Genomic DNA, 24,946 nt, shown 5'->3' with positions numbered 1-24,946 from the left:
ACACCAGGGGCTGGTGCAGGCCACCACTTCATCTGATACAGATGTGACACAAGGCTTCTAGAGTAGCACAGATCCATTTAATTACAGCTGAGGGAATCACCCAATTAGTATGTTTTGTAAAAGACCACAAGGCTATAATAAATTGTTCCAGCATGCATTTAAAAACAGAGTGCTTGGGAAAGCATTTTAATTGAATTTCACAAATATTCCGGTGAGTTGATTTCCCTTCATGAAGCAATGCCTTAGGACAGGCGAGGACAAGCTGGAGTTTCTGTTACACAACAGGGCTCCTGTGATAAAGCACATTACAATACCCCATCAGAGCCGACTTCCTCCTCCGGCCGCACCCTGCCCCGGCTGCTGTGGAGCTGAAATCCAGCTAGAAAGGAGCTAGCTAGCTAGCACGAGATGCACCTGTGCATCCAAATTTATCACAAGACTTTCGTCCCACGAGAACTGACAAGGAATAAAATTATCACACACACACACACAAATACCGTAGCATGTATTCTTTATATAGAAAGGATAAAATGAATTCCACATATATTATGATTCATAAAAGAGCTTGCCAGGCTATTTCAGACTGCTAGAATTATCTTAATGGTTACACGTTTACTGTGTAGTAACAAAGGGTACTTCTTATGCTCATTGTGTTGTGTGCTGAACGCAGTGCGTGAATGGAGTATAGCCTTGGTCCCTGGGGGTGACTTTCTCACAAACATTTGCACAGGCAAATCTAAGCCCTGCGAACAAATATGAAATTAAGAACTGACAACCAGGGAGGACTTGCCACCTATGGAGATAGGAACTTGTTCTGGCCCCAGGATCAGAGCTGGGAACAAACTTCTGGGTTGTGCTGACTGTTGTGCTCCAGTGTCACAGCCTCTTACTAAAGGAGATTAAGGACTCGTGTCCAGTGGTGCAGATAATCCCCACTTGGAACCGATGCTGGAAGAGTTGAGTGGCTATTTTTTTTTTTAAGCAGATTTACACTTGTCAATATCAAGAGCAAAGTGAGTTCCTACTCTCTTCCTGGGTAGTGCAGGGAGGAGAACGTGGGCTGAGCACACTGGGTACTGGGTGTAGTAGCACAGGATCAAACTAAATCACAGATAATCCACATGAAATCACCAGTTTCACTTGGCAGTGAAGTATGGCTCTCCTAAAAGCAATATAAATGTCCCCTCAGAGACACCCTTTCTGAGCACTGATGGCTTGAGGAAGGACTGTCGAGGACTGATGAGGTCTGGCGAGGAACACAGCTAACAAAGTGATTTCTCTCACAGCTGACACTGACACGCCCGTGATTCTTACTGTTCAATGCCCTAGCTTATAAACAGAAGTGATACACCTCAGGAATTTACTACACAAACCTAATAGAATCCTTGTTTATTTTTATTTCATGTGCTCTGGTGTTCTGCCTGCATGTTTGTCTGTGTGACTGTGTTGGAGCCCCTGGAACTGGAGTGAGTTGTGAGTTGCCATGTGGGTGCTGGGAATTGAACCCAGGTCCTCTTGAAGAGCAGCCAGTGTTTTTGACCACTGAGCCATTTCTCCAGTCCATTAAAAAAAAACAAAACAAAACAAAAAAACCCCCCAAAAACTAAATATTACTCTTTTTTTATATTTATTTATTTTATTATTATGTATACAACATTCTGTCTGTATGTATTCCTGCTGGCCAGAAGAGGGCACCAGACCTCATTACAGATGGTTGTGAGCCACAATGTGGTTGCTGGGAATTGAACTCAGGACCTTTGGAAGAGCAGGCAATGCTTTTAACCACTGAGCCATCTCGCCAGCCCCCTAAATATTACTCTTTAATGAACTTCTGATGTATTACACAAAATTATGTCAGAAGCAGTCTAGAAATTTTGGGTTTGGGTGGAAAAATAAAAACTTCAGCAAATCAATTTGAACTCTCCCGAAAGCAAAGTGTTTAAATGTATTTTGTTTCATACTGATCTCTTATTGTTTGCTCAACCACACAGACTAAGCCCTTCTACATACAGTTCTTGTGGACTGAACCAGCAAATATGGTCCTAAGTCATAAAGAATTTATGCTTCACAGTGGAGATGTAAGACATAGAAATACCCCTGAATCATAAGCTGCCTGAGGCCCCTCTCAGGAACCCCACTTAGACAGCGCCCTCTAACTACCTCTAAACTATTGAGAAACACACAAGAACACAAGTCACACATTTGTACCTTTGAAGTAAGACAGGAAAGTGAACACCTGTGAGCCTACTACCTGCTCAAGAACTAGGCCATTATCTCTACAGATGATCCCCAGTATGCGCCTTCCCCAGCCAGCCCTCTATCCACTGAAGGCAGTCTCCTGGTATTGTGAACTTAAATCTCATACTAAAAAATGAGATCCCTTTATATAGACTCACTTGAATCTTGCTTTCTAAGCTCAGCATGTTTCTTAGATCCACTCCTGTTTCTCATAGCTGCAGTCCATCTATTTCCATATTTGTTTAATGCAGTCAAGACAAGCTTAACATGTCTTATCAACTTTCATACTGTAGACATTTAGATGCCTTTTAGTCTAGTTTTTGTTTTTTATTAGCTGGCTGCCTTCTTTAGCCTTTTCTCCCCAAACACAAAGTTTGTATCAACAGAGAGCTACTTAGATGATGGCAAATCTACTACACAGCTCTAAAGAGAATAAAAATTGGTAAGTAAATTGCAGCATGTAAAAGGATATTCTCAGTCTTGTGAAATGCATGCTGAAATACCTAGAGGCAAGCAGCCATGGCTGTAACTGTCTCAGTGACTCAGAAGTAGACTTATGTAGCTACACAGGTAGGCAGGGAGAGACTGTATTCTAAAGAGATTAAAATGTTAGTAACAGCTGAATTTGAGTCAAGGTCAGAATATGGATGTTCTGTGGACTGCATTTAGCACTGCGGCTTTCCTATACATCTAAGGCCATCCCTAAAAGAAGGCTGATTTCCCAAAGCTCTCCACGAGGGCCAGCGAGAGCTTCAGAGGTAACGGGGCTGGAACCACCGAATAAGCTCAGCATGATCCCTGGACCAGCAGGGCAGGAGACAGCCACCTCCTGCGATCTGTCCTCTGACTCAGCACCTGCAGCAGGGTGGAGTGCCCTCCCATAAATGTCATGAAAATGTATTACAGGAAAAGGCTGGGGCTGGAGATGGCTCTGCAGTCAAGAGCACTGGCTGTTCTGACAAATCTCAGCACCCACAATGTAGCTCATAATCACCGGTAACTTCAGTTCCAGGAGATCTAATGCCCTTTTCTGGCCTCCAAGGGCATAGCATGTACGTTGTGCACAGACATACACGCAGGCAAAACACCCATACACTTATTTTTTTTTAAAATAGAAAGAAAAGGGGTAAAAAGTTCTCTAATATATAATTCAATTCAATGGCTGTTACCAATAATTTTTTATCTTTATTATATTTAGATTTTCTATTGAAAGATTTGTAAGAAATCTCTCTAGTTTTCATAACACTCCATTCAGGATTTCTTCTGAGGAATAAAAGATGACTGGTAAGGATGTAGAGAAGAAAGAACTCTTACCTACTGCTGGCGGGAATACGGATTAATATAAACATTGTGATAAACAGGATGGAAGCACTGAAAATGGAGCAATCCCATGCAGACACACAGCCCATGGAACTGAGGTCTGCACGCCCATGTTCACTGCAGCACTGCTGGCGAGAGCCAACATACGGAGGCAGTAAGTGCCCACCACTGGTGAATGGACAGCATGGACCTGTCCTGAAGTGTGTGTGAGTGAGAAAGGAGCAGAGCACAGGCGGGCGAAGGGGCAGCACACACACTCATGTCCTCCACTCTTGACTATGGATGTGACCTGATGCTCTTGTGATCTTTACTTCCTCACACTGATGGACTGTACCCTGGAATTGAAAGCAAATATAAATCTGTTCCTCCCTAAACTGCTTGTTGTGAGGCTATTTACAACAGCAACAGATGAACCCGGAACAGGGCGAGAACTGAGGAAACACGGTCACTGCTGGGGTAGACCTGATCATGTGGCTTTCATGCTTTTCCATTATTTTGTGGAAGAAACTGTTGAGTGCTCTGAGCAAAGCATACTGGGCTTTACAGTGGGAGCGTAAAAGACAAGCATGGGGAGAGAGGTGGGGGACAAGGTACGCTCTACGGATTCCAGTTTGGATCACAGCACCCATGCCAGGCAGCTCACAACTATCACAGCTCTAGGAGATCTGATGTCCTCTTCTGTAGGTGCTTGCACACAAGTGGATATGCATGCACACAAGAACATCCATGCGTGTGTGCACATACATGCACACACACACACACTTTAAAAACATGAGGCTCTTGAAAAGAATGCAGACAGCTGAGGCCTGGCTCAGGGGGTTAGGAGGAAGAAAGCCAACCAGACGAGGCTTCCCTGTGACATTCTGGCTAAGAATCTGTGTGTGCTGCTCAGGCCGGGGCTGGAGACTGCCAGCAGTGATGGAAGAGCATCACTGAAGCGAAACCTCTTGTGCTTTCTTGGGGGGAGGGGATGTTTTCTCAGGGGAGCACACACAAGCCGCCGATATAGTTGTGGTCCAGCAGGGCCTACTTGTAACTCCAGCTACCAGCAGAGCTTGCCAGTCTCAGTGTTGTCTAGATGGTACTGGCTTGTACAGTACGAAAGATGCAAGATTGAGGTGCTCGTGGAGAGCAGCTGAGGCTGGCACTTTGTCACAGAATCAGAGTCCTTGCAAAGAGGTCCTGAGAAGCCAATAGTGAAGTGAAGCCTCAGGTGTCTCACAACAAAGACCTCAGGATATTGGTGATGGAGAACCATGGAATGGCCACTAAGGACAGCTGTAGTGTGGCATGCAGCTGGCCAAAGTCTAAAAAGAAGCTGCGTGTGTTGCAGGTGGCAGAACTAGAAGAATTGGGCTACCGAGGCCCTTTGAAGCCAGAAGACAAGCCCCAGGTGCAAGACTCTGAGCTATAGGTCATATCTGCTGGACTTGATTTTGTTTTGAACTGCTTATTCCCTGTGATGCCCTGATTCTTCCCTTTTGATAAGAATACTATCCTGTGTCATTATTTATTTCAAGTATATAAATTATTTTTAATCTTGCAGGGCCCAAAGTTAAGAGACTTTGAACTTTCAAAACTGCATTTTACATTATATTAAAAAGAGAGACTTTGGGAACAAGGTCATAGTTTAAAAGTGATGTCCAGCTTGTCAAATTGAAAAGAAGTAAAGTGGTATGGCCAGTTTTAACTGCCAACCTTATACAAACCAGAATCTGGAAAGTCTTTTTCAGTCCATGGAGCATGAGACTCTTTTTTTTTTTTTTAAATGTGCATTGGTGTGAAGGTGGTGTCAGATCCCCTGAAACAGGATCTTCAGACAGTTGTGAGCTGCCATGTGGGTGCTGGGAATTGAACCCGAATCCTCTGGAAGAGCTGTCAATGCTCTTAACCACTGAACCATCTCTCCAGCCCCCGGAAAAAGTCTTAATGAGGGGTTATTTGCATTGGCTTGGCCTGTGGGGGTGTCTATGAGAGACCGTCCTAATTGAGTTGATGTGGGAGGACTCAGTTCACAGTGGGCAGCATCATTCCCTAGACAGAGTCCTGAACTGTGTAAAAGCCAAGAAATCCAGTTGAGTACAAGCAAGTAGCATGCATGTGTTTACTTCCCTCCCCTCCCGATTGCAGATGGAACATGAAGAGTTGCTTCAAGCACCTGTCACTGACTTCCCCACAATGGCAGACTATCAAACAGACACTACTCAGCTCTAAGAGAGAAGAAAACTCCACTATCTGTGATGATGTGGACGAGCCCAGAGCTACCTGGCACAGAAAAGCAAATATATCACTTGCGTGTGGGATTTTTAAGAAGCTGAACTCACAAAAGTTGGGAGTAGTATGACGGTCACCAGAAGCCAGGCACTGGGCGATGGAGGGACATGGCAGCTGTTGGTCACAGGGTATAAAGTTTCAGGTGGACAGAAGAAATAAATTTGGCGATTTATTACACAGCAAGTAATTGCAGTCAACAATAATGTCGTGAGTGTTTTAAAATAACTGAAAGCAAATTTCAAAGGTCTCATTGTAGGAATGATGTAGATAAACCATGTGGTGGCACACGCCTGTGATCTCATGGGGAGCTGAACCAGGAGGGTCACAAATTCAAGTCCAACCTGGGCAACTGAGCAAGACTTTGCACCAAAGTGAAAACTTTAAAGGCCGAGGACGTAGCTCAGTGGCAGAGTGCTTGCCTGACATACACAGGGCCCTGGACACAAAGCAGAAGGGTACAATAAAGCGATGGGTGTGTCAGTCACAGTGGATTATTCCATCTGGAGTACCAATCGTAAGGCAGCAATATAGACTTCATAAATGGATCAACTAAAAATACTAAGAAAGAAAACATAGTTGACAGAAGAGATTGTAAAACAAGCATTCTACATAACCAAGACCATGGCCTCCAAAGCCACACCCCACCCACAGGAAATGTGTTCTAGGTAAGTGCTCTACTGCTCAGCTAAACTTCTGTAGGGGCAGTGTCTTGATTATGAAAAGATGACAGAGATGACAATTGGGGTTCTAAAACCTAAGACTGAACACGCACTGAGATGCCTGTAGGTGTCCAGGGAAGAAATGCTCGGCATCTGAACTCCATTCTGTGCATGTAAAGCCCAATACTGGAACACTCCTATGTCTGCCCAGAGACAGACTAATTACTAATTACATTTCCAGATTAATTACTCTGGAAATGACCTTTCACCATAAACAACAGAGAAGTGAAAAGAACATGCAAAGGAGTTTTCAGGGATGGGACAACAGACCACACTGAGCTAGAACCCTGAACAAAGAATCCAAGGAACCTGCTTACAGCCCGAGCAGTTGTCAACCACACTGTAAGGAACTGAAGTGGGACAGTGCTATGGTCTGGTGGAGCAGGGAGTCAGGAACAAATTTCCAGAGGTTAAATAGCTGCAGTTCCCACACAGATCCCAGGGTAAAGCTGCATGGGAAGGAAGCTCAGGGGATCTATACAAGGAACCGGGCACTAATGTTGCTGCTCGCACTAGAGAAGATAAGGCAGGAGGAATGCTCTGAGTTCAAGGCCTGCCTAGGATACAGTGTGATGAATCTGCTGAAGACAACAACAGAACACCAGAAGCTTGGGGTAAGGCATTTGTCTGGCAGGCGTGAGGTTTAAGGTTTAACCCTAGCACTATCAAAATAAAATTGCAGCCTAAACAGCAAAGCCAAATCAACAACCCAAGCAGACATCTGCACGAGGGTCCTGCCAAGCCTTCAGCGCAGGGCAGACCTGTGGGGGAAAGCAAACACGCGATGCCAGTGAACACTGCAACACTAATCACTGGGAAGCCCCAGAACTCAAAGGAAGCTTTGTGTTGGATTTTCAGCACCAGGAGGGGAAAAGGAAACCAGTGAAACAAAAAGGGAATATTATTGATTTGCTCTGGTTCTGAGACTGAGTCTGGGCTGGTGACCTTAGACTCTGAATCTTCCTGCCTCAGCCTCCCAAATTCTGGGGTTACAGGCAAATACCATTGTTCCTAACACCATCCACATACCCAAATAGGGCAGGGGGTGATCTTTTTAAAAGAGAGATTTTTAAAGTCTTTTCAACAGACATTTAGTTAGACTAAGAAATAAAAAGAGGGAAGCCTCAAACAAAACAGGACACAAGAAAAGACATCACGACTGACAGTAAAGAAACACAAGCATCGTTAGACTCTCATGAACAGCCACAAGAAACTCAGCCTCCCCAAGGCTACGGCCCTTTAATAAGCTTCCTCATATTGTGACTCCCCAACCACAAAATTATTTTTGTTGCTACTTCATATCTGTAATTTTGCTACTGTTATAAATTGTAGTGTAAATATCTGCGTTTTCCGATGGTCTTAGGCAACTCCTGTGTAAGGGTCATTTGACCCCCAAAGGGGTCACAACCCACAGGTTGAGAACCATTGCACTGGGGACTCTTGTGAAGAAGTACTTGTCAACAGATAAGAAGAACTAGAAGGAATGACCTCCCAAGACTGTAGCTTAGGCCACAGACAACCTAAGGCAAGGGAACATCAAAACTGAATTGGTAAGAAAATTCTTCTAAGAAGGACAAGTCCTGGACTGGAAATTTTCACGGCTGAATTTTACCAGACTTTTAAAGAACTAAGTTTAATTTTACTCAAACTATTCCAAAAAATTGAAAGGGGTAAAATTCTATGAGTACAGCATTATCTGACACAAAACCAGACAAGTCCAGAGGAATAAAATGAAAATTATAGATCAATGTCACTCATGAGCATAGATGCAAAATTCCCAACAAAACACTAGCACACTGAATCTAAGAGCACACTGGTCATACAGCACAATCACATGTGATTTATCCTGGAGATGTTGACAGCTCAGCACACACACATCAGTACATGTAACAAGATGCACCAACAGAATGAAGGGAAAAAAAAACAAACTATCCTTGTTTGTACATGAAATATAGAAAACCCTAAACACCCAACCAAAAATTAGATCTGACAATGAATTCAATAAATCTGCAGGACGAAAGGTCAACATCCCAGAGCCAGTAGCATTTCTATGCTCCAAGAAGTATTAAGAAGTCCAAAAAGTGGCCTGAGTAGAGAGAGCTATGATGCAGATGCCCAGGAAGATTTAACCAAGAGATGGAGAACTCCATAATGAAAACTTCTAAACACTGATGAAAGAGACTGAAAAAGACACTAAAAACTCGTGTGTGGGGGGAGGGAACACACACACACACTCCATATTTGTGGATTGAAAGAAATCATTTAATGTCCATACAATCCAAAGTGACCCAACATGGCCCACCACACATTCCATGCAATCTAGATCAAACACCAATGATAGTCTTCACATCAATAGAAAGAACAAGCCTCCTGTGAAACCACATAGACTCCAGAACGAAGCAACACTAGTAACAAGAACAAGGCTGGCGGGACCTATGGAAGCACACCTGACTTCCAAATGTGCTACGAATCCAGAGTAACCACAGCAATAGCAGAAACACACACACAAAGGCCAGTGCAACTAACAGAGACCCCAGAAATAACCCATGAGTGACAGTCCGCTGGTTCTGATGGAAACACCAGAAGCATATGGTGGGGATAGTACAGTCGCTAATAAATGGCACCTGGAAAACTGGAGACCCCATGCAAAAAGAAAAACAGAAACATAACCAGACTTCCATTTTTCACCAAACGCAACAACCAAAAAAAACAAAAAAACATAAAAAAAACAAAAACCTCAAAGTGGATCAAAGGCTTAAAGATATGACCTAAAACTATGAGGAAGTGCTCCAGTGCATCAATTGAAACAAAGATTTTTTTTTGGATATGACATCATAGGCATAGGCAACTAGAGCAGAAACAGATAAATGGAATTACATCAGACTGCACACAGAATTAAGAAACAACCCACAAAATGGAAGAAAATCCTTAAGAACTATTATCTGACAAGAGATAAACACTTAACTACATAAAGAAGGAAATAGCAGAATATTTTAGCTTAAACCAATTTTTAAATGGACAACAGATTTGAACAAATATTTCAAAAGATGTACTAATGGGTAACACATGAATCAAAACGTGTACATGCATGAAAAAATATTCACCACCCCAGCTGTCAGAAAGACCAACAGAAAACATCTTACCTTACTCAGAACAACTCCTATTAAAGATGAAAACCTTTTCCTTTCTCTTTTATAAAATGGCACAATAAGGAGAAAAAAATCTTAAAGACCGCACCCCAAAGGGGGAAAAAATGGGCAAAAAAACCCAACTGTTGCTATGAACTCATCTTTGATGTTGTGGCGCTGTAAACTAGAAGTCATCAGAGAAATTAAAACTAGAAGTGAATGCAGTAGGAAATGCCTGTATTCGCTGAGGCAGGGGATTGTAAATTTGAGGCTGTCAGTCTTTGCTACCATGAAAGCACTGTCTGGAAAACAAACTCAACAAAAGAAAATACCAAATGTCAACCTAAAAGCTGAGCATGCAAGTGCAAGTCATGCTGTAGGGTGCACCCACAGGAGGGGAGTCCTAGTCATGCTGTACGGGGCACCCACAGGAGGGGAGTCCTGGTCACACTGTAGGGTGCACCCACAGGAGGGGAGTCCTGGTCACACTGTAGGGTGCACCCACAGGAGGGGAGTCCTGGTCACACTGTAGGGTGCACCCACAGGAGGGGAGTCCTGGTCACACTGTAGGGTGCACCCACAGGAGGGGAGTCCTGGTCACACTGTAGGGTACACCCACAGGAGGGGAGTCCTGGTCACACTGTAGGGTGCACCCACAGGAGGGGAGTCCTGGTCACACTGTAGGGTGCACCCACAGGAGGGGAGTCCTGGTCACACTGTAGGGTACACCCACAGGAGGGGAGTCCTGGTCACACTGTAGGGTACACCCACAGGAGGGGAGTCCTGGTCACACTGTAGGGTGTACCCACAGGAGGGGAGTCCTGGTCACACTGTAGGGTACACCCACAGGAGGGGAGTCCTGGTCACACTGTAGGGTACACCCACAGGAGGGGAGTCCTGGTCACACTGTAGGGTACACCCACAGGAGGGGAGTCCTGGTCACACTGTAGGGTACACCCACAGGAGGGGAGTCCTGGTCACACTGTAGGGTGTGTCCACAGGAGGGGAGTCCTGGTCACACTGTAGGGTACACCCACAGGAGGGGAGTCCTGGTCACACTGTAGGGTGCATCCACAGGAGGGGAGTCCTGGTCACACTGTAGGGTACACCCACAGGAGGGGAGTCCTGGTCACACTGTAGGGTGCATCCACAGGAGGGGAGTCCTGGTCACACTGTAGGGTGTGTCCACAGGAGGGGAGTCCTGGTCACACTGTAGGGTGTGTCCACAGATGGGGAATCAGCGCTAGAGCTGCGCGCAATCACTGCAGCACAACTCACAGTAGCCCAGGCATGGAGCCTACTGAGGCATCTATTGACAAACTGGTAAGAAAACATGATCTACACGCAAAACAGGATGGGTTCTGCCATAAAGATGAAATGCTTTAATGCAGCAACCTGGACTAGCCTAGAGGGCACAGAGAAGGGATCGGGCTCAGGACAATGATGCTATAGCGTGATCTCCTTTGTGGCAGTTCAAGAGGTCAGTGGCTTCTGAGTGTCTAGGGCATGGCAGGATGACATCTACAAAGAGCTAGTAGAGAGAATTTCTATGTTTCCCACACAAAGACAGACATGCCAATTTTCTCATCTGATCACTGCACACTGCACACCTGTACTGAAGTAAGAGATCATGCCTCATAAATAGGTACAATTAATTATGTGGATTAAGATCAAACAGACCTGAAATCAATGAAATGGCATTTTTATTTAATACTGAAAGTAGCCTGAATTTGACATCTAGTGAAGATGTCTCTCAAAACATCAAAGAAATACACAAATAAAAATACTGAGTCTATTTTATTCTAATCAAAATGGCTATTATCAAGAACACACACAGGCACAACAAAACCAACAAAATGTGGCAAAGAGATAGGGCAGGTGGGGATCCTTTTACACTTTTGGCGGGAATTTAGTAAATTAGTGTAGCCATCATAGAAGGTAATATGGAGATTCCTAAAAAACATAAACAAAACACTTAAGAAACTACCATATAACCCAGCATACTGTGGTGGGGAGGAAGGGAGCCTAGAGGACGAGAGGAAGAGAAACAAGAAGCAACAACATGTGTAAGCTCATGGGTATGTAAAGACTGACCACACTCTTCCACTTGCGACCCCGCCTGTCCTTCCCTCCTGTTCTACCCACCATTGCCACTAGCTTGAAGTACCCAGTCACAATGCATACAAACACATAGAGAGGACGAGAAAACCAAGTGTCCAAGAGCCCAGCCCTGGGGTCCTGGAGGCCCAGCCTCTAACAGTCCCCATCCTGGGACCCTGCCAGACTTAGTCTCTTTTTGAATTGATGTCCCTGCTTCCTGGTACACAGCCGGGGCTCTTCCTTTGCTTTCCTCGGCAACACTCTTTGGTACACCTGCAGGGACCTACATCAGTGCTCTAGAGACACTAGTGTATTCATGTTTTATTCATGTTTATAGCCAAGCTATAGAACAAAACTAGATGCTTATCCATGCATCAATGGATAAAGATAAGGTGGCAAATGTATATAATGGGGTTAGATTCAGCTATAGAGAAGAAAGAAATTATGTCACTTGGAGAAATGACAGAGATAATCAAATTAAGCAAAATAAGCCAGACTCAGAAGACAAGCATCACACTTTTTATCATATGCAGTAAACAGATTTAAGCGCACACACACACACACACACACACACACACACACACACGCACACGCGAAAGCAGAAAGGGTACCACTTGAGGAGGAGGAGAGACAATGAGAGGGTGATAGGATCAGCAAATGTGAGAACACAATGACATGCATGTACACAAACGTCCTAAGAAGTTATTGTATGTGTTTCTGAAAGAAATGAATAACTAAAAATTAATTATGTAGAGAGGGCAGAGGAAGTAAACTAGGTGCATTGGTTGGTTTTTTTTTTTAAAACTTGATACAAATCTAAACATATCTGGAACAAGGGATTCTTTTCTGTAATGTGCACTGGTGTTTTGCCTGCATGTATGTATGTCTGTGTGAGGGAGTCAGATTCCCCGGAACTGGAGTTACAGTTTTCAGTTGTTATGTGGGTGCTGGGAATCGAAGCCCTCTGGAAAAGCAGCTAGTGCTTTTAAACCGAACCATCTCTCCAGCCCATAGGAAGAGGGATTCTCTTCCTCCATAAGATTATCTTGTAGGCAAATAAGTGGGGAATTATCTTAACTGAGCAAGCCACAAGGAACAAACCAATAAGCTGCATTCCTCCATGGCCTCTGCACCATCCTGGTTCCTGCCCTGACTTTTCTCCCTGATGGGCTATGCTGTGAAACCACAAGCTGAAATAAAAAATCCTTTCGTCCCCAAGTTATTTTTGGTCATGGCATTTTATCACAGTGACAAAGACCCTAACTGAGACACTAGGGCTGGGAGAGTGGCTCAGTGGGTACAGAGCTTCCAGTGACGCATGGGGACCTGAGCTCAGATCCCCAGCACCCATATAAATGCCAGGTGTGTGCATCTCTAATCCCAGACCCACTCCCAGGAAGGGGGGTACCAGGAAACAGGCAGGACCCTGGACTTGCTGGCCAGCCAGCCTAACTAAAACAGGGAGTCCTAGGTCCGGGGGGGGGGGCTCTCAAACAAAACAAAACAAAAACAACAACAAAAAAACGGAGAGGTAGACTTCTGGCCTACACACACACACTCTACACACCACATGCAGAAACAGTAAAACATTTCCTAATTAAAAAGAAAAGAACTATTTTGACACTAATCTCAAACACATAAACCCAGCTGAAGATGCAGTGCCCTCTGTAACCAAGATGAAAGTACTAAAGAAGCCAGATGTGCATAGACATCTAGTCCCTGCTGTGAGAACCCATAGGGATGGGCACAGTCAGAGGCTAACAGAAACCTATGCTAAAAACTAATGCCACCCCCACCAGAGCTTTATCATTCCCTTCCCCCATCAGTGAGGGAGCTCCCTTCTCCGGGCCTGAATGAAGCTGCTGTGTGGACGTCTGTCACACACTTGCCCTTCACAGACAATCCTCGCCGGCTGAAGGACTTTTAGGTCAGTTTCCACTTTTGAAACATGTAAAGTAGGCCTGTGTGATCGATCACCCAGTTCCCCTCCAGCTGCAGTTTCCCATTCGCCCAGGGAAAAGATGCTGGTGTCTGTCATGGCTGAGATTTGGTTGGGGAACTGACAGAATACTTTCAGGCACAGCAGAGCAGACACAGGAGAGTATTTGATGAGCAGCGGCTGTGGGGAATCACGTAACCTTAACAGGAAGGAGGTGCGCTGCAGGACACACTGGCCATGGAAGGAACGGTGGGAAGGGAGAGTCGGGAAAGCAAACAAGCCAGGGCTGAAGAAGGGAGCGATTTTATAAGCCAAGGCTAATCAGAGAACGACTATAAAGGTGATAAGCCAGTCACTGGTCCTCCAGGACATAGAGACATGTGCTAGAACAAGAGGGCAGAGCTCCGGCCTTCTTAGCAGGATGTTTCAACCAGGCTCAGATGGCTGCCATAAACAATTTTTCAGTCATTAAGCCTAAAGTTAAAGATTGCAAATCAATTATTGTTATTATTAATGCCATTTTGGGTTTTCAAGACAGGGTTTCTCTGTGTATTTCTGGCTGTCCTGGGACTCACTCTGTAGACCAGGCTGGCCTTGAACTCAAAGCTATTCACCTGGCTCTGCACTGAGAATGATGGGGTTAAAGGTGTAAACCACCATGTGTGGCTTCAAATCAATTTTCTTTTTAAAGCAAGCCTCCTATTGTGTGATGACTTCAGCTACCTTCCTACTACTCTGAAAGGAAACCTAGAAAGCCCAGGCTTTGCTCAGTGTATGTGGGATGTTATTGAAGCCATAGAAACCAGAGCTGGGGAGATGACTCAGGGGAAAGGAGTGTGTGTTGTACAGGCACAAGGGTCTGAGTTTAACTCCCCAGCACCCAGGTGAGATCCAGGCATAGCTGCATGTGCTATAATGTCCCCAGCATTGGTGGGTGGGGACAAGTGACTCCCAGAAGCTGGCTGACCAGCTGGCCCAGCCAAAGCAGCAAGCTTCAGATTCAGTGAGAGACCCTGTCTCAATGTAATTAGGTAAACAGCAATAGTGGAAGACACTTGATAGCCTCTTCTGGCCTCTGCATAAGTGGACATGGGTGTAGGCACCTACACCCATGTACACACATCACATACTCAGACACAGACATTTGTATACATTTGTGAATATGCCACACACGATACACACATACATAAAGATAAAATGTCAACTCTGAGTTCAGGCCAATTCCAAGACTAAGAAATTGGGTTTTATTCTCCAAGGACGGTGTTTCCTCCCTGCTGTCATTCAGGTTTGGCTATTCTACCACATTCCGACAAGTTGGCTGAGGCCTAGAGTGCTTGCTGGAAAACAGGTGTCCTCTGTCCTTCTCACTAATGACTTCATCCCTGTCCAAGCCAGGAAACACTAGTTCACCTTATCAGGAAGAAGACCACTTCAGGGGTTGCTCTAGGTAGCAGGCCTGGCCTCGGGCCAGAAACGGAACAGCTCCCATTTGAACCAGGAACCACCAGCCTGTCCTCTATCTCAGCCCTTTGTTCCTAAGTGCCATCTCTGCCTCAGGCCACCTGTTAGCTTCAGCAAGCAGGCTGAGGCTCCCTTTACCTTGGTGCCCTATGTCTGCCTCTTGTTCTGACACTGTTCCCCCTCCCCCATTACAAGGATTCCACTATTATTCCCTCTTGTTTTCTCCAGGCCAAGTAGGAGTTGCAGCCACACTCTGCTTCCATCACAAGCGCACACGCATGTGGCACACACACAGTCTTTCCTGGGTTCACCATCACAGGCGCACACACATGTAGCACATACTCAGTCTTTTCTGGTTCACCATCACAGGCACACATGCATGTGGAACACATTCAGTCTTTCCTGGGCTCACCATCACAAGTGCACAGGCATTTGGAACACACTCAGTCTTTCCTGGGCTCACCATCACAGGCGCACATATATGTGGCACACACACAGTCTTTCCTGGCTCACCATCACAGGTGCACACACATGTAACACACACTCAGTCTTTCCTGGGCTCACCATCACAGGCGCACATATATGTGGAACACACTCAATCTTTCCTGGGCTCACCATCACAGGCGCACATACATGTGGAACACACTCTTTCTTTCAGGCATAATGGAAGGCCGCAACTAAAGACGGCAGCCCTCAGATCGGCCCCTCTGAACATGCTTCCTGCTGGCCAAGGTTCTAGGGACTGTTCTTTACAGCTTTAGTTAGAACTTCAAGATCAAACGCTGGACCTGAGGGATGTATATGTGTAGACAAATCTCACCATGGCCGACTCCCAACTCAAGATGCAGACAGTCAGTATTTAATAACCTAAGACGTCAGTCACATGATGTGGCCTGCTTAATTCAGTTGTCTTTCTAGTCGTACACTTTCATCTGGTCCAATGCTTCCAAATTAGTACCTCACAAAAATGTAGCAAGCTCAATTCTTCACAGATAAGGTGTCTTCAACAACCTTGACAAAAAAATTAAATCTTTAAAAAAAAAGTGGCTACAATTGTAAAAATGGAAATAAGCCGTTAAAGGATTTTTATTTGAATATAACATTCTAATTCATAAGTATGATTAAAAGTTTTTTAATTTATTTATTTAGTGTGTAGGTCAGAGGACAACCTGGGGAAATTGTTTATCTCTTTGTATCATGTGGGTTTGGGGTTGAACCCAGGTTGTCAGGTTTGGAAAAAGGCTTCTCAACCCACTATGTAATCTCACTAGCTCAAGAGTGACTTTTACAGCTTCAGTGTATTTTCATCTTACTGTTATTGCTATCCAAAGTTAGCTCGTATTAGTAAAAGCCACTCAAAGTGAATCTACTTAAAAAACGGAGGCCAGCTTGCACTCCTGTGCACATACAGACATATATGTGCAATTTAAAATAATTAATTTCTTTAAAATGAAGGCCAAAAACCTTATTGGTAAATAGTAAAGAGGATTTGGCTAAGGGGATATATTAATAAGTTTATCTTATTTTAAACAATTGTTTTTGGTTTGGTTTGGTTTTTGTTTTTTTGAGACAGTTTTTCTGTGTAGCCCTGGCTGTCCTGGAATTTGCTTTGTAGACCAGGCTGGCTTCGAACTCAGAGATCCGTCTGCCTCTGCCTTTGCCTCCTGAGTGCTGGGATTAAAGGTGTAAATCACCATCTGGCTTTATTTTGAACAATTTTTAAGTTGTAATTTCACTTACCAACACTGACTTTCTTTTCTGGAATAATTTTTCTAGCAAAGAAATTATCCAACACAACATGACGTCCTCCCCACGGCTTCTGACTTCTCCTTGTTAGGAGAAGACAGCAGCCAGATATCCACACACATGTGCACACGTGCAGGCACTCATCCGCACACTCACACACATGCATGGACACACACATTAAAGAAGTAACCGAGAACCACTTTATAAACTACACAAGCTCTATTGGTTTGCCAGGGAATGCTCTTAATATCCATGATATGCTCTTTGCTCTCCAAATGATCATTTTCAAAGCACCTGAGATGACCTTCATCAATGACTTTATCTTTTTTCATTGTAAAATACAACAATCCCTGGCATATATTCCAAAATCCTTAAGGGATGACTGAAACCTCCTAGGTAGTACCCAGTCCTATATGTAACACCTCCTTCCCTATACATACATACATATACCTGTGATATGGTTTAATTAAAAAGTTAGCAAGTAAGACATTAGCAACTAATAATATAGCAGAACAAACAGAAACATACAGTAGTAAGTAGCAGGGGCTGACGATGGCACAGTAGTTAAGAGCACATGCGGTTATTTCGGGGACCTGAGTTGGGTTCCCAGCACCCATGTAGATAGTTCATATTCACCTGTAATTGCAGCACCAGGGGGATCCTAAGTATCTGGGCTCCTCAGACACCAGTATACACATGCACATACTCCACACCCCCATGCCTGATTAAAATAATAAATCAACTTTAGTGATGTAATGGGGTTGCACTCTCAGAACACCATCCTGATTTTGACCTTTCCTTGTAAAGGTAACACTGTGCTCCTGGGCACACCTGAACTGCTGACATCACCGCTCCTGTATTTTACATCAATATTAAGCACGTCAGTGTTTACAGAATCTAAGTGCTGTGACTGGTACTGATCCTGGAAAAGTCAGTCTGATAACCAAATGGCTGCAAAGTGACGAGTGGGGAGGTCACAAGCCAGGCGCTGATAGGCTGCACAAAAGGATGATTGACATCTCGGCAGCAGTACAGAGGAAAGACATCGCACCACTCAAAACTCAAACACAGGATGTTCCATCACATTAGTCAAAACTTCTTCAGTTAATTCATAAAATTTTCATGTAACATTTTTGTACTGTGGCTGACCACAGATAACTAAAACCCCGAATAAGAGGGTTTTTCCTTTATAATCCTCTTACACCTATGCATACACTATGGTTCTGTTAGACCTATGGACACACTATGATTCTATTACATCTATGTGCACACTATGGCCCTGTTACACCTATGGGAACACTATGGTCCTGTTACACCTATGGGCACACTATGGTCCTGTTACACCTATGCCTACACTATGGTCCTGTTACACCTAAGCATACACTATGGTCCTGTTACACCTATGCCTACACTATGGTCCTGTTAGACCTATGGGTACACTATGGTCCTGTTATACCTATGGGCACACTATGGTCCTGTTACACCTATGCCTACACTATGGTCCTGTTACACCTACGGGTACACTATGATCCTGTTATACCTATGGACACACTATGATCCTATTACACCTATGGGCACACTATGGTGCTGTTACACCTATGGGCACACTATGGTCCTGTTACACCTATGGGCACACTATGGTCCTGTTACACCTATGGGCACACTATAGTCCTGTTACACCTGTGTGCATACTATGGTCCTGTTAGACACTGATTTGGCACTGGACTGCAATCAGTTCCTCTAATTAATTTCAGAGACAAGGTGAATACTGGAACTTTTTCCAAATTCTGTCTGTATGATATCAATGCTGACGACTTTTATACTACAGTGCCCTCAAACAGAAATGCATTTCTCAAAAGTGAGACCACTTGCACAATCTGCATCATACTGACTTTCTCCCTCACTAATCTTTTGATAATAAACATGATGAAAAGGTGTTCCCCATCATGCACAATCAAATTATGAATTATTTAGGTAACCTACTTACTTGTGACAGAAAAAAAAAAGGTAAAATATTTTCTAAGAGAACTAACCAGCCAAGGAGAAAAAAAGTTTTAGATTATTTGGTTCTAATCTGTGGTGATATTTTGTTTATGATCTAACAAATAAAACTTGCCTGAAAATTAGAGTGCAGAGCTAGTTACTACTTAGCCAAAGAGTCCAGAGACTGGTGGCGCACACCTTTAATCCCAGCACTCAGGAGGCAGAGGCAGGTGAATCTTTGTGAGCTCAAGGCCACCCTGGGCTACACTAAACTGACCCAGTTTCAAAGAAAAACAGAGCCAGGAGGTGGCGGCTCACACCTTTTTAATCCCAGCACTTGGGAGTCACACACCCTTAATCCCAGCACTAGGGAGTCACGCACCCTTAATCCCAGCACTAGGGAGGTGGAGACAGAAAGGGATATGGCTGGCTGGGAGAGAAGAATATAAATCAGGAGCTCAAGGCATTCAGTCTGAGCATTTGTAGAGACAAGGATCTTGGTTCTGAGGATTTTGCAGAGGTAAGAACTAGTGGCCGGCTGTTCTGCTTCTCTGATCTTTCAGCTTTCACCCCTTAATATCTGACTTTGGGTCTTTATTACTAAGATCAATTAGAATTCATGCTACACTAATCTTTTTTATTTCACATGCCTCAAATTCTATTTCTTTTCTTTTTTAAAATTTTTAAAAACTTAACTTTATTATTTACTTATTTATTTATTGTTGTGTATACCTTTAATCCTGGCACTTGGGAGGCACAGGCAGATCTCTGTGAGCTCAAAATCAGCCTAGTCTATAAATCAAGTTCCAGGACAGCCAGGACTATAACACAGAGAAACCCTGTCTTGAAAATCCCTAAAAAGTTTTAAAAAATATTTATGTATGGCGCCATCGCACAGAAAATCTGCTAATTCTGCCGACTCTGTCAGCAGGAACCAACTGTTCTGATGGACGAGACCGTCCACGGCTGCACTGTATAACTAACAAATGCAATCACTACCGGGACAGTCACGCTATTTAACTTTACTTTACGTGCATTGTGTGAGGGCATCAGATCCCCTGGGACTGAAGTAACAGACATTTATGAGCTGCCATGTGGGTGCTGGGAATTGAACCTGGGCCCTTGGAAGAACAGCCAGTGTTCTTAACCACTGAGCTATCTCTCCAGCCCCTCAAATTCTATTTCTGAAGAAAGGGACACTACCTACTTTTGAAAGATTGAACAATAATAAAGAAACTAACAAAAATAGATGGATGAATAGATGATAGATGGATAATAGACAGACAGACAGACAGACAGAAAGGCAGATACATGTGACTCTGTATCTCAACTTTGGTATAAGACATCAACTTCTGACTGCAATCTCTCCACCTGTGGTGACATCAGGAGAGACATCTGCTCGGAGTCTGCGCTGTACCCATAATAACTAAGGCTCTTCTGCTTTGTCCATCAGCAGTCAGTCTCAGACGAGCAAGGTGTGGCCTTTCTCTGGACATTCCCTGTGGAACTTTCTATTTCACCTGGCCTCTGCTTCTCTCCAACAGTGAAGCTAATAGTAACAGTCACACCCTGGCAGCACCATCCCACAGCTGGGACTAAGTGGGTGACAGGTAGGAGCAACCTCAGGTAAAAAATGCTTCAGAGTCACTGTTTTTATCGGAAGTTCTGGAAAGTTTCTGTGGCTGTTATTTCACTTTTGTTTCTTATAATAAATAAGTACCTCTCAGTGTACTGTTCACTTGGTCAATTTCTCAAGACCCAAGTTCTTGGGGGTTTGGGACACTATTGTCCAGTGCTTAAGACCTGTGACTTGTCTAGCTGTCGTTTTCACCAAAGACTGACAAACCGTCATGGCACAGAAGACATCTAACATGGGAGATGCAGCCTAGACCCAGGCCTCAAGATCTGCCTGTTATATAAGGCTGTGGAAAAGGTACGCTGCAAACAGTGCCATGGCCACAGGGGCCACAAAAGCCTAGCACAGTAATTCCTTCTGTGGAAAATGGAAGAAAGCATTTCATATTAATACTCAGCACACTCATAAACATCTAATGAAGAAGAATGGGGATGTACCCTTTGAGTACCCTAATAGTAATAGAGACGCACAGTTGAAGGACAGAAACATGTCCAATGCAGTCAGTCTAGAAAGAGACAAAGGAGGCCAGGTCTGTGGTGCATGCCTGTTATTTATCTCAGCAGGCCGAGGCTGAGAGATGGTGAATTCAAGGCCAGCAGATAAACTAACATAAGGAGAAGACTTGACCAGCACCGCCTGGCACAAGCAGCGACTTTCTTCCTCCTATGCAGCCATGCTGTGTGTGAGCAGTGACAGACAGACCCATATCTTCTTCAGAGCAGTCACATGAACACATTTTAAGAAAGAGTACATCTACTCTTCATGAAAATCTACTGAAGCTAGATTTTGGACATGTTAGAAAACCACAGAATCAAATATTGTACCAGAGACCGTAGAAACAACTATACAAAGAAACAACTTACCTCGATAGCAAAGATGCCTTTATCGCGACCATAGACTTTCATCTCTTCTGGGAAAAGCTGAAAGGCATTTCTGTATGGAATGCGGTCCTCTTCAACAAACCTGTGCTTTACAGAAAGGAGTCTCGATGAGAGCTGCACACTGGCTCTGGGTAAACTTTCTGAAAACCTCCCTTGGGTAGTTTGTGCAGCAGATTCTATCTCCTACATATTTTAAAAGAGGACCCCTGTAGGAGAGCAGTCAGCTGATGGTCTGCAGAGTGTCTAACTCTAACTAATACGGTAAATGTTTGAGAAGTGTGTACTTGCCCACTCACCACCAGGCTCCCAGACCACTCCTTCCACATCTGCTGCCATCACTGGACTAGCTCCGTCACAGTGAACCCCTTCTTCAGGAAGATCTTCCTTGGTCCCCTTTTCCTTGTCCTCCCTTCTGTCCTTAGGACCTAGCCAAGAGCGCACTATCTGATGGAAAACTATTAAGGTTTCTGTCCCAATGCCTTGTATACAGCAGGAGGCCAAGCATTTAAACCCCAGACATTTAAAAATGGACCAAAACACTTATTGACATTCCACTCATCAAGTCAAAGTTGTGGGTACAACATAGCACTAGCACTGGTGGGGAAACAGCAGAGACCCAAACAGGACAAACTTCTGTTCCTGCTGAGCTTGTGTTCTAGTGAGAAGAGGAAATGCGAGCAGTCAGTCAACAAACCTACAATGTGCAAGAAACAAAATAGAGAGTGAGAGCGAGAAAGCGAGAGAGAGAGAGAGAGAGAGAGAGAGAGAGAGAGAGAGAGAGAGAGAGAGCGCGCAGGATAGAGGTCTGGTGTGCAAATTCCTAAACAAAGTATCAAAGGAAATCAGACCCAGTTGGGAATAAGCACCCAGAATGCACTGCCTTGGCCTCCATTGTCGCCAACTTCCTAGAAAAAGAAAGTGTTGACCTAAACTTAATTTCAAAATTAAAATGTGATTACTTTTAGTACTGAAACTTAAGAATTAAACATTTAAGGTATGAAAGGACAAAAACCTCTCCCAGCTGGGTTTTCATTAGTTATTTTAGTTTATATAAAGTATCTGTGCATAGAAGACTTAATATTATTGGCTTAATATTATTATATACATGATATAAAACATACCTATCCCTTGAAAAAACACCTAGACTTCCAAATGCTAACATACACATCATTTATTTAGTCTTTGATATATACACAATATATAACTGTAGTATGATATATACATAAAATATGTAAATATATGTACAATAAAGGTGAGAACATGTGCTATCAGTGTGCCCAGTGCTGGAAGTGAGGGAGTAACAGGAGATGGAGAGACCACCCACTCTTCCAATGCAGCAGACGGGCAGCAGACACGTGACCACAGTGTGCTAGAGAGGTGTGTCTGTGCAGCAGGAGAGGCAGGAGAGAGAAACGAGAGTGGGGAAGCAGAGATGTCCCCAGAGTACGCATTGGGGTGCGTGGGGTTTTAACAATGACTCACTGCCTACAATCTTCTCAAAGTCGTACTTTAGAATTTGAAGTTTCTTTTAGAAAAAATTTTTTCCTCAAATGGATAGCAGCTTGGTCAAAATTTAAACACACTATTTCCCTTAGCGGGAATGAATGGCTGGCTCTCTGGATCCTTAGCAGGGATGAACAGCTGGCTATCTGGATCCTTAGCGGGGATGAACAGCTGGCTATCTGGATCCTTAGCAGGGATGAAAAGCTGGCTACTGGGTCCTTAGTGGGTAGTAACAGCTGGTTATCTAGATCCTTAGCAGGGATTAACAACTAGCTACTGGATCCTTAGCGGGGGAGGGGGGACTAACAGCTGGCTACTACTGTATCCGCTATCTGGATCAATCCAGGAATTTGTTGACAAAGGAACTGGCACCAAATGAAAGTGTCCTGCACCCTCTCCCACCCAGCAGGGCGTCACTGCTTCAGCAGCTCCTAGAAACGCTCTCTGCCCATAATTTTACTGTGGCTTTCAGAAGCTTTGATTTGAGACACACTGGGCTTTAACAAGCTGCCGCTGGTTGCAGGGCATTATTGGAGCTGTGTGCACTGTGTAACAGTCCGTCCCATCAATCCTTTCCATTTCCCTATCCACCAGCTTTATCCAGGCCAGCACTTCCACTTGCCTCCCTGCACAAGATACCATTTCCACATAGTGCCCAAGTGACCCTTTATGAACACAGCTCTGATGGCCTCTCCGGCTGCAATCTTCCCACTACTCATTATAGCACTTAAAACCAAAGTCTTAATGGGTGCAGGGCTATTTCTGTGGTGATAAAATATGTCCTGAAAATGTATCAAAGTGATGGCTGTGTATTTCTGGATATACAGAAAACCACTAAATTGCATTTTACCGTTTGTTTTGTTTTGTAATGTGAGATAGTCACACTAAGTAGCCCTGGCACACCTGGAACACACATCACACTTCTGTCTGCCTCTGTCTGCTGAGTCAGAGGATTAAAGGCTTGGACCACCAGGCCTGGTATAAATTGTATATCTTTTTAGAGATTTATTTATTATTCTATACATGAGTGCTTTCCTGCACATCTGTGTATGTAACACATGTGTGCCTGGTGTCATGGAGACCAGAAGAGGGCACTGGATTCCCTGGAACTGGACTTTATAGACAAAACGGCAGAGCCATAGGAATGCTGGGAACTGAACTCAGGCTCTCTGAGAGAGCAGGAAGTGATTTAATCACCAAGTCACCTCTCCAGGTCTTAGGAATGGCATATTTTTTAAATGGTTGAGAATTTTATACGTAAATTATGTTTCAAAATTTTTAAATTAAGGGTGATGAGAGGAGAGCTGGAGGTAACAACAACTAAAAGTTATTATATAAACTATGAAAGTGACAAAGAATGTTTTTCAAGGGGGAAAAATTGCACCCTAGCATGGCTTAAAAGACATACCTCTGTTCTGCTCCCCTCAGTTCTCCGCCCTTCAATCAGCTCTCTTCCTCCAGGCCCACTCCTCATCTTCTTGATCAGACAGAGTCCACTCCTGCTCAGAGCTTGGCGCTAACAAGGGTGGCCCTCGCTACCTGGAATACTGGGATCTTCATGGGTTGGCTGCTCTTTCGTTCAAAGTGCAGCTCAAATCCCTCTCTACCAATCTAAAGCAGCCATCCAGTCATACCCTTACAGTGTCTGAGTTCAGCCTGTGCTCTGCACCTGTCTGACTGATCATTTTCCCCTTTATTTACATCCATCTGTTTCCCCCTCTCATCTTCAATTTCACAAGAGGGGGACTTGACACACTTATCCCAGCTGTATGGACCTCAAGGGTCTAAACCCTAGGCCACTCTGTGAATACAGCAGATACTCAACAAGTATTTGTACTGTAAATGTTGGCTGTTGTTACTTTCTATCATTACTGCTAGCAGGAGGGTCCTTTATGGCTAATGTGAAGGAATAGGAACTAACCCTGAGGCCTATGGAAGCTGCTCTGAAGATAAATAGGCAATAACAGCTTACAATCACTGGTAAGATTTGTAGGGCAGGGCATGGTGGCACACACCTT

The 24,946-nt window shown here is 44.1% G+C and overlaps 1 protein-coding gene and 1 non-coding gene across 2 annotated transcripts in view; both read right to left on the bottom strand.

The window, feature by feature from the left end:
* Taf1b (TATA-box binding protein associated factor, RNA polymerase I subunit B) overlaps nucleotides 1-24,946 on the bottom strand; it is a 65,862-nt gene that overhangs the window by 20,452 nt on the left and 20,464 nt on the right. Inside the window, exon 8 of the mRNA XM_048439773.3 lies at nucleotides 21,408-21,507. Within this exon, the coding sequence (XP_048295730.2) occupies nucleotides 21,408-21,507 (100 nt within the window). The remainder of the gene's footprint in view (nucleotides 1-21,407; nucleotides 21,508-24,946) is intronic.
* Nucleotides 19,785-19,919, bottom strand: LOC125404188 (small Cajal body-specific RNA 14). Its single transcript, XR_007233202.3, has one exon.

Source organism: Myodes glareolus, chromosome 6 (genome assembly GCF_982192425.1).
Source record: "Myodes glareolus chromosome 6, mMyoGla1.1, whole genome shotgun sequence".
Classification (NCBI taxonomy): domain Eukaryota; kingdom Metazoa; phylum Chordata; class Mammalia; order Rodentia; family Cricetidae; genus Myodes; species Myodes glareolus.
Note: the sequence above shows the minus strand (reverse complement) of the source record. Positions and strands in the feature narration are given on the sequence as shown.